This window comes from Brassica rapa, chromosome A08 (genome assembly GCF_000309985.2).
Source record: "Brassica rapa cultivar Chiifu-401-42 chromosome A08, CAAS_Brap_v3.01, whole genome shotgun sequence".
Lineage (NCBI taxonomy): Eukaryota > Viridiplantae > Streptophyta > Magnoliopsida > Brassicales > Brassicaceae > Brassica > Brassica rapa.
In genome coordinates, this window is record NC_024802.2 from 20,981,860 (window position 1) to 20,997,402 (window position 15,543).

Genomic DNA, 15,543 nt, shown 5'->3' on the forward strand with positions numbered 1-15,543 from the left:
AAATAAAGCTACCAACTGTGAACAAAATGACAAGCACTAATGTAGCTACGCAAGGAGTACATATATGGAGTTTAATCATGTACAGTATTTTGAAGCCAAAAGGTCAATCCTGGAATTATGAACACATGCATTATATTCCATATGACGATCAAATATAAAATCTAAGCGATCGACAGTACCGAAATAGGATCTTTTCCCGTGAATGAAGAATCTAGTGAAGGAGAGAATTAAGAGTAAGTTATAAGATATCTTTCGGTCGTCACATGGGACTGGGAAGGAAGGGAGTGGACACAAAAAGGTGTAATTTTGTTCTGTTTAGTTTTTTTCGGGAGAGTAGTCACTACATTCAATAAAGTTGAAAGATTCCAAACCACGTATGGTCTCAAACCACATGCATTCGAAAGAGAAAATTAAAAGTATCAAATAATTATAATTATATTATATATATGTGATTGGTTGCAAAATTATTATTAGTTATATAACACTTAAAAATAATGTTCAGTTGAGATATGCGCGAGTCTTGCTCATGTATATAAATCAATACGTAGCTTATTTGTAAATTTATATACTTTTGCCAATTGTAAATATATATACATATTTGATTTATTGTAAAAATGATGTTAAGAATGTTTGAGGTTCCAATTTCAATTCAGTTGGCCTTCATTATACTTTTGCCAATTGTAAACAAATGTACAATCTGTGTCATCATAGATTTCTGTCACGGTGCATAGCGTGTCAATTCAGAGTTGGATGGTCCCGTAGGAGCAATTATAAATGATATAGATGCATTATGCATATATTGATCCCGTGAACTCTCTTTGTTTTCTTTGGTTCAATAAAAATAGTACATATTGCATATACTGTGTGTTGGGATTGTGAAATCCCGTGTCCAACTCTATCTTATCTTATTAGAACGATATTGTCCACTTTGGGTTTAGGAGGCTAGCCTGCATGGATTTACTTTTGGTTTACTTCCCAAAAGGCCTCGTACTATTAGAGTTGAACATATCTTTATATATTAGACTTTTCTTTGTCTAATATCCGATGTGGGACTTAACTTGTTATCTCACACTGTGTGTATTTATTAAATTAGAAAGAGTGTGCCAAACTCCATCTGTTAAAATCCAACAGATGGAGAGTAAGTCTAATCAAATTTATTTGGTAAGACAGAGGAGTAACTTTGAACTTTTTCATTATGTAATGTTTTACGAATTTTCAGACTTTTTGCATTGTTTCTTACATTAAAAATCCAACAGTTAGTAATCAACGATAATAATATAATTTTAGGGTTTCGGGTTTTGACCTGATAGCAAAGTTGTATTCTATAGTGTAATTAACGCGACCAGAAATTCGTAGCAATTTTTTTGTTTAAAATAATTGGTAACAGTTTCCTACAGTTTTGAACTAATTTGAAATCATTTTTAATTTAAACTATATATATATATATATATATATATATATGGCATATGTATCGTTGGTTTCATTTTCTCCATACATAATTGATGGCATCACATGAGAATTGCAATGTGGGCTTTTGGTGACATTGTTTAGCCTAATTTAAAATCTACTGGTCTTTAGCAAACTGGCTAAATTAGGCCCAAAGCACACACCCTTAACTAAAAAAATTCGCCATAGTCAATTTCATGGACTGGGCCGAAACATGACTATAATACTGTATTAGTTGTTGATCTCTCTATGTGCACGCATACGAGTATTAGGTTAACTAGTGTCTACTGTCTACGGGTATCAGGTATTGGCAAAAAAACACAGTTACACTTACTTAGGTGACATTGTGTTGCGTAAACCTAAACGCCACTACGTTAAAATATTGTACGAAAAAACTTATTAATGTTGCATATATTAAATTAAGGGAAATTGCATCTAGTAGCTAAGAAAAAAACCAAAATTCACAAAATGACTAAAATCTCATTCTCTCCCCTTCCTATCTCTTTCTACTCTCTCTCTTCATTAGTTTTTTTGGTTATTTAACAAATAGCCCCTTAAATTAAATAACAGTTTTTTTTCATATAGCAAACGCAAACTGAAACGATTTTAGGAGATGACTGGTTTCCCCGTTACCACCCGCAAACGCAGCTTTTGCGGTTGGTAGCTGTTGTTGGCGTTTTGCAACAATCATTCAAACTGCTCTAAACCGCTTCAAACCGATCTAAACTTCATAAATTCAAAAGTTGGTTCCAGCTAGTGTTGCGGTTGCGGGAGGATAATTTTTTTTTCTTTTTTTCTTAAAACAATATAAATACAAAAATAAAATATTCAATAAAAATTTTAAATTGGAATTATAAAAATATTAAAATATATCTATTATATTTTAATTAATATTATTAAATTATAAAATAAAAAAATTTTCTATAATTTAAAAAAATTTAAAACTATAAATTTCTAAATATAATTTTTATATTTATTATAATATTATAATTTTTGATATTTTTATAATTATATAAAATGTAAATATTGTTAATTTATTATTTAACCGCTGTTGCCTTTGGTAGTTAATAGTCATAAGTATCCCGCAAACGCACTAATTTCTAACTGCGGAACCAGTCATACAAATCTATTAAAACCGCTAGAAACCACAACTACCACATCCGCAAACTCCCACAACCTAACCGCATATGCTGCGTTTGAACTAGTGAGGCTCTTAGTAATCCATGGTGTTAGTTTGTATTCTTCCGGGTTAAATGTTGGTTTGTACTTTGTAGCTACGACCAAGCATGTAAACAATGTAGCTATTAACAACCGTCAAAACTCCCAAATATATCATTTCATCATAACCAAATATCATTTCATCATAACAAACGATAGAAAATACTTACGAAATTTTGTGAAGTAATATTCTTTTTAACAACGAAATGAGACCAAAGAAGGTAATATATTTATACCAAAAAAAAAGAAGGTAATATATTGTTTCTTCCTCTTTACTCCTCGGCCTTCTCGGCGACAACTTCCCCAGCAGCCACAACTTCCTCAGCCTTAGTCTTCTCCTTCTCCTCCACAACCGCCGGAGTTTCAGTCACCTCCTCCTTCTCTTCTATCTTTGGCTCTTCTGTTTCTTCATCTTTTTTCTCTGCCTCTTCCACAACCACCTCTTTGCTCGTTTCTACGACTGGTGCTTCGGCTTCTTGTTCTTTTAGGGTGGCTGGAGCTAGTCCCGTCCCTGCCATAAGGCAGGTGAAGCACTTGCTTGAGACCACATTTTATATAGTAAAAATAAGGTTCCATATTTCATATAATTTTTTGGACAAATTGTTACCTCGTTTGACTTTATGTTATCACATCCTGATTCCATTTTATCTTATTCAACATACTTCCTATGCTAACTAAATTTATTATTATTTTAAGCTTTTTTGTATTGTTTGTGGTACTATTTACCGTTTTTTTTTTGCTTTAGGCCACTCTCGACTACGGGACGGCACTGGCTGGAGCAGCAGCAGAGTCTGTCGTGGCGACGACTTCTTCGGGCTGTTTGGTCTCTACATCTGGCTCCTCCACTGCCTTTGCTGGTACCTCAACGTTCTCTGCTACTGGAGCAATCACTTGTTCAGCCTGGAAGCAAAGGTACACCACTTAGTAAGTAAAGAGTAAATCAAATCTAACTAACATCAACATGGAAAATTAATTATATATAGAAATTTAGAATCTGAGTATATATTCATATAACTTAATATCATACCACAACAGTGGCCATTTCGATATGACAAAGCGAAAGATGACAGATATAAAGAGAAATAGAAGAGTAGTAAAATGTATCTAATGCTTTGGTGAGTGAAGAGCTTTGATCAAGAGCAGATCTATTTATAGAAGAACCAAATGCTTTATAATAATATTTTTAAAACAAAATATATTTCAAAAATACATTTTTTAGTTCTCAACATTGTCATTAAAGAAACATGATGAATATTGCACATGAAAGCATCTTTCTCATATATTAAAGAACTTATGTGTTGTAAAAAAAAGAACTTATGTACTATTTTACACCTCATGCCACACAGATACATATATAGAACTTCATCACTTAACCATGACTCCTCAAGTTGTAATATTTGTTCTAATACAAAAAATAATGCCTATCTATTAGTGTTTCTAGACTAGTTTCTTCAATGATAATTTGGTTGTTCAAAAAAAAAAAGAACTTCAATTCTATTTAAATTAATTATATATGTAATATAATACTTTGAAAAGTGTCTGTTTTGCTCTTCTGTGACTTCAGTGAACGTTACAATAAACTTTCCACGTTAATGTTGAAATTTTATTAAATGGAACGTTATAACTTATCAGGTTAACGTTAAACTCTTTTAGGTAGCAGTCAAACTTGCATTGATTAATGCCTGCAGAAGCATCTTTATCCTATTGATTAGCCAATTGATCACTGTTCTATTCACTAGGTGTGACGTTCGAACTCTACAATGTACGAAGCTTTTTTTTTTGTAAACTATTGATATTAACTTTTTAGGAGCGCTTGGATGTTTAATTTTAGCCGAGTCGTGTGGTATAGATTAGATTGTTCAGTTGCCAAAAAAAAAAGATTAGATTGTTCTTTTAATTGTGCCCATTTTAATCGAAGCATCGATATGAAAGATACTATAATTTTAATTTATGTTTGGATGGCTACTAACCCTTTAATCTTTCTATCAACATAATGTCAGAATAGTAGAATACTAACTTTGTAATAAAATAAAAGTTCTTAGAATTCATGAAATAAAGGGAGTAATTAATTTATCGACTATGTTAGGTTTTTGAATGTACAATATATATTTAGGTTTTAGTTTTGCAAATATATCGAGCAAATTGCCATTAAGATAATTTTTGTTTCCTCCATTTAAGAGAAGAAAATAGAGGAAACAGGCCACGTACTCACATGATCTGTAAAAGATGGCCAGCAGAAAAGCTGGTAAAAAGGGTTGGACGGCTAAGATGACCCATTAGTGGGTCCCATTTATTGTATAATTTTGTTTGATAATGAACATAACTAGTAACGCACCCACCAATAATGCACAAGGATGATGTTACATGATCAGAAATTTTAGGTAAGAGGGGGAAAAGAGAGAGTAGACATATGACATCAATATATTAGGAACAATAAGATCAGTAAAAGATTAATACATATATCAGTAGATCACTCGCTTTATAATATCATGTCTTAGAAAACTAGAGATGTATTGAAAAATAAAACGGAATCTTTTTAGACGTGATTGATAAATATTTGTAATGTAAATCTAAAAAAGTTGTAAATAATTCACTTTTGTTGTCCCAGTTATGATTGATTAAACGTTCCATGTCTTGAACATGTGTAACGCTAAAGCCGAACACACTTAAGGATGTATACCTATTTTTCTTTCTTGAGAGATATCTGTTTATCTACGTACGTATACGCCGTTGATTAAAAAAGAGTGTCTAATCTGACGGTAAAGGATTCATATTATTGTAGGGTTTTTTTACTCATATTGTAGGGTTGGTTTCGAAAGAAGAAAATCTCTTCATATTTCTAAAAAAGGGAAGAGAATCTTTTTGCTGCCAAGTTGTTTTGGCACTTGGAGCTTCACGGTGATGAACTTTTTTGGGTCTCTCTTTTTAAATTAAATTAAACTAAGTAAGCTATAGACCATCATTAATCCCAGTTTTTTAATTAGAGTTCTTAGTTTCGGTTAAAAAACGGTTCTTACCTTTTTTTATATTTTAACTAAAAAAAATTAAAAATCGTCTATTAAATAAAATATACAAAAATCGTCTCTTGGCCCGGGTTAATAATGCTTTTAGAAGTGTCAGTTAGAAAGAGTCCTGAATCAGAAAATGCTCAAAAAACTATTTGGCCTGACTTCGATATCCACATAGTAACTAGAGTCCAGAAGCAAGATGAGTATCAAACTCGGATGTATAGATCCGATATCACTACAAGAAAACACAAGTTTTACGAGGGCAGTTTTCCTCGTGATTTCGTCGTAAAAACAGTGTTACGAGGAATTAGCGAGGAAACCCGTTTCGTCGTTATACGTTTGTCGTAACGCATATATCCTCGCTAATTCGTCGTAGCGTAGCGAGGAAATAATTTCGTCGTAAAAGCGAAGAAGAATATTTCGTCGTAAAGACCACGTAAAGCTTCCACGTAAGGACGTCGCTAAATTTCCTCGTAAATACCTCGAAAGCCATTCCTCGTTAAAGCCACGTAAATAACTCGAAAGTAAATACTCGTAAAGTAAACGTAAATATCTTGATAGCTTTCCTCGTAAAGACCACGTGAATTTTCCACGTCATTTCCTTGTAAACATTTCCTCGTAAAAACCTCGTTAAGCTTCCACGTAAAGAAGTCGCAAAATAGCTACGAAATTACTTCGTTTCGTTATTTTACAGAAATAAAAAAAATTATAATTAAAAAAATTATTTAAATTATTAATAAAATTAAAATTCTAAAAAAATCAAAACCAAAATATTTTATATATAAATAAGTTTTGAATTCATAATACAAGAACCGAAATTAAAAAGAACTAAGGGTCGTTAATCGCCCGGTAGAATTCATCACTCCTCGCCGTTACATCCGCCTCGGCATGTGAGTCGTCGGTTGGTGACTACCTGGCTCACCGAACATCTCTCTGTAATGGGCAGTAAGTCTACCTTTTCGAACCTGAGAAAAAAATTTAATTTTTTAAATTTCCGTCAACAGTATATTTTCCAACATTATCCACCTAATCAACACTAAATAACATAAGATCCGTAAACTTATCTAAATTCCCTATACTAACCGCCTAATCTACCTAAACTAACCAAATTAGAGAGGAATTAGAGAGGCTTACCATTGCAACGAAACAGGGAGGAAGTGGAGAGGAAGTAGAGAGGAAAGAAAGAGTGAGCGCTCGGGGTGTATATATAAGATTACATTCCGTCGCAAATTCCTCGTAATTTTACGACGAATTACAGAGGCCCGTGTTTTTTTTTACGACGAAACAGCGAGAGATTACAAAGGCCCGCGTTTTATTATACGAGGAAGTTACGAGGAATTACAAAGGCCCGTGTTTTTTAGGTACGAGGACGTTACGACGATTTTGCTTACGTGGAATTACCGAGGAAAGCTTCCCTATAAATATACCCGTAACTCTCCTTCTCAACCGACACCCAAACTCCCAAATCACACCCTATCTCACTTCATACTCTCAAATCCAATCCTATTCAAATTATAAAAATTTGAAAAAAAAGGAAGAGAAGAAGATATTGGAATTTATGTTGGTGAGACTTAAGTAATATAATTGCTGGAAGTCTTGCCACATGTAAATCCAGTATATTTCTTCTTCTTTTTTTTTTCTAGTTTTTACGGTACGAGGTGTTTACGACGATTTTGGTTACGAGGTGTTTACGACGATTCCGTCCTACGTGGAATTAAAGTGGGCCGCGTTCATCATTTACTTTACGTGGTATTTACGACGAATCTCTCCAACGTGGTATTTACGACGAATCTGTCCTACGTGGTATTTACGACGAATCTGTCCTACGTGGTATTTACGACGAATCTGTCCTACGTGGTATTTACGACGAATCTGTCCTACGTGGTATTTACGAGGAATTCGTCGTAAGTTCGACGTTAACATACGAGGAATTAACGAGTATTCCATTTAAATCCCTAAAACCCGAAACCCCAAACCCCAAACCCCATATTCCTTATCTTCTACTTCATATATTCCAAACCCTATCTTTATTTTCATTCCAAACCACAATTACTTATTTTCATTCACTCAGAGAGTCTTACGTGGAATTAGCGTGCCCCGCTTTCTTTTTTTTTTTTAATTTCGTCGTAAACTCCTCGTGGCCTTACGACAACCTTACGACGATTTTGGCTTGCGTGGAATTAGCGTGCCCCGCTTTCTTTATTTTTTTTTAATTTCGTCGTAAACTCCTCGTGGCCTTACGACAACCTTACGACGATTTTGGCTTACGAGGAATTAACGAGTATTACGTATAAATCCCTAAAATCCGAAACCCCAAACCCCATCTTCCTTATCTTCTACTTCATATATTCCAAACCCCAAACCCATCTACCCTTGAACCTCAATCTATTCTTTCACCTCAAACCCTATTTATAAAATATTCCAAACCCCAAACCACAAGTCCATATTCATAATTAAAATAAACTTTCACATTACCTTATTCATAAATCAAACTCCCACATTATCTTATTCATAAAACAAACTACATAAAATCAAATACATCAATCGGATACATCAACATTCTCGTCATCACTAGAAACATCATTATTTTCATTAAACTTGTTTTTAACAGCTTCGTCTGTGGCATCGTCGGTAAGATCTTCGTACTCGTGATTATGCGGATCAATGAGAAGGATGTCATCAATTTCTTGTTCAGGTTCCTCGACTTCATTTATCTGTTCTTCTTGCAATGGTGGTTCTTCTCCACTGATAATTCGTCCTCGAGGTGTAACTTTGATCACAGCTAACCAATTTATACCCGAATCTCTCATTCGAGGGTATGGAAGGAAGCTAACTTGGTCTGCTTGTGAAGCTAAGATGAAAGGCTCGAATTTGTTGTACCTTCGTCCACCGTTGACATCAACTACACCGAATTTGTTAGACCGAACACCTCTGTGACGACGGAATCGAACCATTCACATTGGAAGAGGACGCATTTCAACTTCAATATCCCTGGAAATTCGACTTCAATAATCTCCGTCAAGATCCCGTAGAAATCTATTTCCCCTTTCACACATATTCCATAGTTACTGGTCGTCCGCTGTCTACCATACTCATATGTGTGAAAAGTATAGCCTCGTGTGAAATTACGACGAAAATTAATTGGATGGCCAAAAAAAACGTGAGCTACCTACCAAGTTGGTGGATTCAAAATTTCCTCGTTAAGTACACGTAAAGTATTTCGTCGTAAAGAACTCGCGAAGTTTACGTGGTATTTACAAGGAAATAGTGTTTCCTCGTAAAAGCCACGTCAATTTACATCGTCTTTACGACGAAATTGTTTTGTCGTTACCTTACGACGAAATAACGATGCTTCTCTTTTTCCACGTACTTTCCTCGTAAAATCAACGTACTTTTACGAGGATTATTTTTCCTCGTTAATTATCCTCGTTAAACTTACGTTTTCTTGTAGTAGACCAACCTCTTGACGTGAATGTGTATATTGAGATGTACTTGCAATCTTCCATGCATGTATATATTCAGATGTACGTTCGTTTGCATAGTTAATTACATTGTATCATTTGATTCTAGAGAATAAATCATGAGAACGGGAAGACTGCAAGTCTTAATTAAGGATCTTTATATGACCTTCACCTTGTAACAACCTACCATGTGGGAACTATTCGTTCCGTGGATCCAGATTGGTCCTGCAAAGCACCGATTTCAACATTTTAATTATGAATTTTCAATGTTTCATAATTAAGTTTTTGGTGCATTTGGCGTTCTTCGAACCTAAGACTTGATCTTTTAACAATATTTCCACGTGACAATGTCACCAATTGGTCTGCAAAACCCTATTATGAATCCACGGGGCGGGTTGTTACAGACCTATTCTCCAAACCCTATATTTAAATATTCCTCAACAAAAAAAATACCAAACGTTTATCTCTTTCATTGTCTATCTTTTAGTTCTCTTTTTCTTCATCTTGTTATTTTCTTCTCATCATAACAAACAAACCCTTTAATTGAACGACTCTCTTTATTCTTTCTGGCTTTTGATCTTTTTGAAGTTTTTTTTGTTGTCATCTCATTAAACCTGCAGGTTGCATATATATAACCATCTCCAAGAAATCATATCGAATCAAAACCCAACGGTTGAGTTTCTAGGATCAGATTTAAATCAGAGAACCAATAGAGGTCAGGAAAACAAAGATGGGTTTGAAAGATGAGGACAAGAAAATAGAAAAGTCTTCAGAAGAGCCAATGGGACATGGGACCTTAAGCAGAAATAATAGCCACAGCTCTTTGTCTCCAACAGAAGATGATGAAGACGAAGACAAGAATCTTGAACTTGGTCCCATGATCGCTCTCAGAGAACAGCTCGAGAAAGACAAGGTTTGAATTTGATCTCTCATGTTCTGTTTACATATGGCTATGCTGCTAAGTCTAGTCCACAAATGTTATATATTTGTGTTTTTGTTTGCTTGATTAATGCTATATATCTCACCTGTATAGTAATGGGTGAATTTGGTTTTAAAATTTTACATAACAATCTAGTCACTTATTCTTTGGTGCACAAAAAAAAAAATCTAGTCACTTATTCTACAATTGGAAAAAATGTTCAGGATGATGAAAGCTTAAGGAGATGGAAAGAACAACTTCTAGGCATTGTGGATCTTGAGGAGGTTGGAGGTAAACCAAATTCCAATACCCGGTTTATATATACAATTACAAATCGTTGTAATTCCTCTCAAATTTTAGATGTCTCATGTCTCATGTATAGATTAATAGTTTAAGAGTAACTTAACATATCATAAGATACGACCAAGGCACAAAAGATGCATTATTTAGCCTTACATAAATAAGAGTAATTGATCGGTTGGAATTCACTCACAACCCCACACTGAATGTTTTTTAATTGTGGATTTATATATGTAATGTTTTGATAGAATAACAAAATGTACAGAGACTACGGATCCGGTGGTAAAGATAATGAACTTAACAATTAGGTCACCGGATCGAGATGACATGGTATTGACGATCCCTGAAAACGGAAAACCGACATCGAAAGGACCATGGTTTACTCTTAAAGAAGGCTCTAAGTACACTCTCGTGTTTACTTTCCGTGTGAACAACAACATTGTGTCCGGTCTCCGGTACAGCAATACAGTTTGGAAGACCGGAATCAAGGGTATTTTCATATTTCCACCCACTCGTCTACCAATATCAGTTACAATAATATTTTGAAGCCTTTTCTCTCATTTTTGTTTTTACTCTTTTTCTGCGAGCAGTATATAGTCGAAAGCAGATGTTAGGAACGTTTAGTCCACAAGCTGAACCGTATAACCATGTCATGTTTGAAGAATCAACACCGTCTGGTATGCTTGTTAGGGGCTCCTACTCCGTTAAATCTAAGGTACCAAAAATCAGCCCTTTTTATCATGCATACTATTAATCTATCAAAACTCTGAAATGTCGTTTGTATATACTATAAAAAAAAAATTGATGCCACAGAAAGAGCCTTTTCAACATAGTTTTAGTCAAAACATACTTAAATACCATTTCATATTCTGAAAAATTAGAATAACCTCAGTTGCATGCTTTGATTGGCAAATGAAACAGTATTAATTAGTACAGTGGAAAACTACTGCGTTTTTTTTCTTGATAGTTTTTGTTTGCTATATCTCAAAATTACATTGGACAACGATTGCATTTTAATAGTTTTTTTCTCTCATGATAGCTACAACTCTTTTTGTGTTGTAAATATATTTCAGTTCGTCGATGACGATAATAAGTGCTACTTGGAGAACAATTATACCTTTGACATTCGCAAGAATTGGCTGTGATGATCCATCACATAAGTTACCCGAAAACATATTAATTGTATTATTCATTATTCTGTTACTATTTGCTCTTTAATTTAAACTTGTTCTTAATTAATGTATGTTCATATATATATGGTTAAATTAAATTAAAAAGAAAAGAAAAAATCAAAAAAGTTTCATAGAAATTTCATAATTTTACTTAACATTTCTATGAGGTATAGGTCCTTAGAGAAACCTTGTATTCTGCGCAATTACATATACAATTTTACCAAAATTCAATTGTTGCCAGCGGAATATTTATCTACAGTTTGTCTTATGTTACGGGAAAAGCTAATATATGTTTTTCTTGTCAACCTGAAACTTTTAATATATGTATATCAATTGATGTAATAAAAAGACACAAGAGAGAGCTTCTTGACAGAAAAAAAGGATAGAAGAGAGCATTTAAGGACATAGTACACTTCAAGAACAATGAATGCTTTAAATGCATATTGGGGCGCTGCACTATCAAATTCATCTTACTCCTGTCGAAGTCACTAGATACTAACCTAGTCAACAGAGATATTTTCTTATATCTCCTCTATAAAGAAAGCCGATATCATTCTCAAAGATATCAAACCAATTCCAACTTTCTCCCAAACCAGAACAAAACCAAATTTCAACATGAAGAAGACCTACAAGTTTCAAACCCTCTTCTCTTCTCTCATCTTTCCCATATTCCTCTTAACACTCCTCCTGTCGATTTCAAGAACCAACGCCGTCAGCTCCGGTGGTGGTTGCCGAGATCCGCCATCACAAAACAGCTGCAAGACATGCATGGCGGAGCAGACGAAATACGACTGCCCTAAGTGCGTGCCGGTGCTCCGATGCATGGCTCGTTGCCTTTGGAGCGGTGTGTCTCAGAGGAAATGCACCACCACATGCGGCGTCGACACCGTCGCCAGGCCGTCGCTGCTGGACTGCAAACGCTGCGTTTCTAGGTGTAAGTGTAGCTGTGCGGCTTAGGAACTAATCGACTTTGTACTCTCTTTTATGTTGAATAACGTGTTAAATGTTAGATCTTTGTCTTTTACGCTATATATGTTGAATGCTACCTATATAGTTCATATATTGATATATAATCACATATCTAAGAGGCATGCTCAGTGTTAGTAGCTCAACTATTTTCTTTTTTTGTCAGCCTGTTAGTGTGTCTCTATTAACACTGGAAAACTGTCTTGTAAAGAAACTTCGTTGCAACTTAACACTGTAAAAAGCGAGAAACCATCATCTATGTTTTTCTTTTTTTTTGGTGTAATACCATCATCTACGTTTAAATATGTCTATTAATTTGGATAAATCTATACTACTAAAAGGGAAGGAGTTTTAAAAAATCTACATATGAAAAGTTGTTGGACTCTTTCACTAGACTTAACTATTTTTTTGGTCTCATCTTATATTTCTCTAACTATACAATAATCAATTACCTTATATTTCTCTAACTATAAAATAATCAATGCTCTTATTTATTACTCAACTTATTATGATACACCAAAAAATTATACATAACTCTATTATACTAAAATATCATCTTACCAAAACATGTCTCATGAATCCATAACCAAAACGTGACTGGTAAATTTAAATACCAAAACATGTTTCACACTATTATTTATTTTTTGACCAAAGGCTTCACTCTATCATTTTTTCGTTGATTGAAATGTGGTTTTTCAAATGAATATGTTGACCTTTCTGAAATATTTATCTACACAGCTTATACATCATAGATTCTCCTTGACTAACACTTCTAATAATTTTGACTATATTTTAAAGGAAGTTATTTTGCATACAGTTTAACAATTTATTCTAAATATATTGTTAGAGATTATTTTGTGTACTTTAGTTTAACAGTATATTCTAAATATATTGTTATGATGATTTTTGATAAGAATATATTATAGATGCGATTGAAAAATTATATTATTAAAAGAAAATATTTTTAAAAATATATTATAAAAGAATTTATAACATCTATATAAAACTCTTTATTTTTTTATCCTACCATTAACTACAATAACTATAAATAATTTAAATATTTTAAATAAATCCTATTATTATTTCTCATTTTGTATGATACACTTCTCTAATTATTTTTCTTATTATCATCCAATGTTATTGTTGTTATTCAATAACGTTATATACATCATATATTATGCTCAAAGATGGATATATAATATTTAGATATCAATTATTAAAATGAAAGCATATATCATAAAACATATTATATCATGTCATCTAACATTATATAATTCTAAATATTTACAAAATCAAATTTGATTAAAAACCACTTTAGCAAATCATTTGTTAAAACAAAATTATATATATTTACGCTAAATTATTTTTTATTACGTTAATATATTAGAAGTTTCATTCGTTTCTTAAAATATTATTGAATATTATTTTTTTTCTACCATGTCAACCAAATACCGGGTCACACTTGATTGCATGTTTTTTTGAAGTTTGTATGCTTTAAATTAACGAGTTTTCATTAAATCTAAACCAGCTTATGTACAAGTCATCGTGTTTACTGGTTCGACGGGTCCAAACTTGATATAAAAGTATTGTTCTCATCTAATTGAAAATAATTTATTTTAAAATAATAGACACACTGAATCTGAGTCTGATCAATCCATATAATGTTTTTGAAAAAAGTAATCAAACGATTAATAATATAATTACATTAACTAACTAAATAAAAATAATAATTTTTTTTGATATAATAAATTTTGTAACATAATAATGCATAATAAGACTAAAATACTAATTCATATCATATATTTTTATCAACCGGAAAATATATTTGTTACATTAATATGGATCCATATTTTGAGTCAGGACTTTTGAGATTGTTATTTAGGGCCGTATTATTCATTATTATAAGGTTCACCAGTCCCTTGGTACACAAAAACACTACGTGACGTTTTCATACGAGGAACACGACACGTAGTCCGTTTACATACTCACAAAACGACGTTAGTAAATTTAACAGAACATAGGCTAACTTAAAGTAGAAAAAAAACAAAAGAGAGTTAACTCTATCGTACGAAGTTGTCGGAAAAAGAGAAAAATCTACCGTACGCCGGGAAATTACCGCCGTCATTCTCTGAGAAATCTCTGGAAACATCTGAAACCCAAATACTGAGCACAGAATCTCTCCATCTCATCGCCGCCTCTCTCTCTACACATCTCTTCCTCCACCGCTTCTTCCCAGTACATAGGCCACGCGCCGCCTTGTCCGTCACCGTAGTTAGACCACCACTGATTCTCGTCTTTAGCCTCAGATATCGCGTCGAGTATCTCCTGCATCCCGACGATCTGACGGCTCACCTTCCTCCGAGCTTCCCTGATCGTCGGATCCAAACCAGGAACAGAGTCGAGTTTCAGAAGCAGAGACATCAGCGTCTCGTTCATCCTCAGCCGTTCCTTCTCGTCGCTTCTGATGGCGTCTACAGTCTCCTGCCGTTGGATCATGCTCTGTGCGCGGTTGGCTTCCCGATGGACGGACGAGATCGTTTTGTATAGGCCTCGGATCTTGTGAGAACGGTAGCCGGATTGAATCCGTGCTGCGGCTGTGGCTTTGTCGGCGGAGGCGTTAGTCATGACGGTGGCTTTAGCTGCCGGAGTTGGGGTTTCAATCGGGATCTCTCTGGTTGCTGGAGGGGCAGTATGGTCATTATAGAAAGTGTGGATAACGGTGGTTGTTGTTGCCGACGATGAGAACTTCCTTGAACGTTTCATTTTTTTCCTTATGTATGCCTTTTTTTCTGACGGTGGTTGTTATTGACTCATATATAGTAACTCGTAAGTAATGTTTTTCACTCACGGTTAATTTGTTAAAGACCAATTATTGAAAGTTTCTGTCTAAGCGACCGACCGTTGCTAATGGACCCATTCACACTCGATGATAAGCTTTTATATAGAAAGTTATTACATTCCGTTGTCTTCTTTATCAAAGATTCAATAATATATAGTATTATCTTTCTTTACACAATCTTTCCTGCAAATAAAGAACATAATTTAATAATTGA

At 33.9% G+C, this 15,543-nt stretch overlaps 4 protein-coding genes across 7 annotated transcripts; 2 read left to right on the plus strand and 2 right to left on the minus strand.

The window, feature by feature from the left end:
- Window positions 1-2,731: 2,731 nt before the first annotated feature.
- LOC103836186 (neurofilament medium polypeptide-like) lies at window positions 2,732-4,037 on the minus strand. Of its 3 annotated transcripts, none has more exons than XR_004450491.1 (3): window positions 3,692-4,037; window positions 3,391-3,564; window positions 2,732-3,175 (listed from the first exon to the last, which is right to left on the minus strand). XR_004450491.1 is itself a non-coding variant. In XM_009112425.3 (3 exons), exons 1-3 carry the CDS (start codon window positions 3,704-3,706, stop codon window positions 2,937-2,939), a joined length of 363 nt encoding a protein of 120 aa, XP_009110673.1. In that variant the 5' UTR covers window positions 3,707-3,914; the 3' UTR covers window positions 2,732-2,936. The 3 variants fall into 3 exon arrangements, 2 of the variants coding, with proteins under 2 accessions (XP_009110673.1, XP_033133823.1); XM_009112425.3 differs by having other exon boundaries at window positions 2,732-3,164; window positions 3,445-3,564; window positions 3,692-3,914; XM_033277932.1 differs by having other exon boundaries at window positions 2,732-3,154; window positions 3,435-3,564; window positions 3,692-3,914.
- Window positions 4,038-4,618: 581 nt separating this feature from the next.
- LOC103836188 (rho GDP-dissociation inhibitor 1) lies at window positions 4,619-11,624 on the plus strand. 2 transcript variants are annotated; one of them, XM_033277921.1, is made up of 6 exons: window positions 4,619-5,562; window positions 9,754-10,046; window positions 10,277-10,343; window positions 10,618-10,842; window positions 10,943-11,067; window positions 11,426-11,624. In XM_033277921.1, the coding sequence occupies exons 2-6, from the start codon at window positions 9,864-9,866 to the stop codon at window positions 11,495-11,497; spliced, it is 672 nt and encodes a 223-aa protein (XP_033133812.1). In that variant the 5' UTR covers window positions 4,619-5,562; window positions 9,754-9,863; the 3' UTR covers window positions 11,498-11,624. The 2 variants fall into 2 exon arrangements, with proteins under 2 accessions (XP_033133812.1, XP_009110674.1); XM_009112426.3 differs by lacking the exon at window positions 4,619-5,562 and having other exon boundaries at window positions 9,110-10,046.
- Window positions 11,625-12,089: 465 nt separating this feature from the next.
- On the plus strand, window positions 12,090-12,907 carry LOC103836189. Its single transcript, XM_009112427.3, has one exon. It carries the CDS (start codon window positions 12,140-12,142, stop codon window positions 12,479-12,481), a length of 342 nt encoding a protein of 113 aa, XP_009110675.1. The 5' UTR covers window positions 12,090-12,139; the 3' UTR covers window positions 12,482-12,907.
- A 1,446-nt stretch (window positions 12,908-14,353) lies between these two features.
- LOC103836190 (BAG family molecular chaperone regulator 5, mitochondrial) lies at window positions 14,354-15,526 on the minus strand. Its single transcript, XM_009112428.3, has one exon. The coding sequence runs from the start codon at window positions 15,251-15,253 to the stop codon at window positions 14,612-14,614; it is 642 nt and encodes a 213-aa protein (XP_009110676.1). The 5' UTR covers window positions 15,254-15,526; the 3' UTR covers window positions 14,354-14,611.
- Between the last annotated feature and the right edge of the window lie 17 nt (window positions 15,527-15,543).

Coding starts and splice junctions, on each gene's coding strand:
- LOC103836186 (XM_009112425.3), bottom strand. Junction 3,165..3,444: donor CCACGACAGACTCTGCTGCT/GCTCCAGCCAGT, acceptor GGGACGGGACTA/GCTCCAGCCACCCTAAAAGA.
- LOC103836188 (XM_033277921.1), top strand. CDS start 9,864: ATGGGTTTGAAAGATGAGGACAAGAAAATAGAAAAGTCTTCAGAAGAG. Junction 10,843..10,942: donor TTGGAAGACCGGAATCAAGG/GTATTTTCATAT, acceptor TTCTGCGAGCAG/TATATAGTCGAAAGCAGATG. Junction 11,068..11,425: donor CCTACTCCGTTAAATCTAAG/GTACCAAAAATC, acceptor AATATATTTCAG/TTCGTCGATGACGATAATAA.
- LOC103836189 (XM_009112427.3), top strand. CDS start 12,140: ATGAAGAAGACCTACAAGTTTCAAACCCTCTTCTCTTCTCTCATCTTT.
- LOC103836190 (XM_009112428.3), bottom strand. CDS start 15,253: ATGAAACGTTCAAGGAAGTTCTCATCGTCGGCAACAACAACCACCGTT.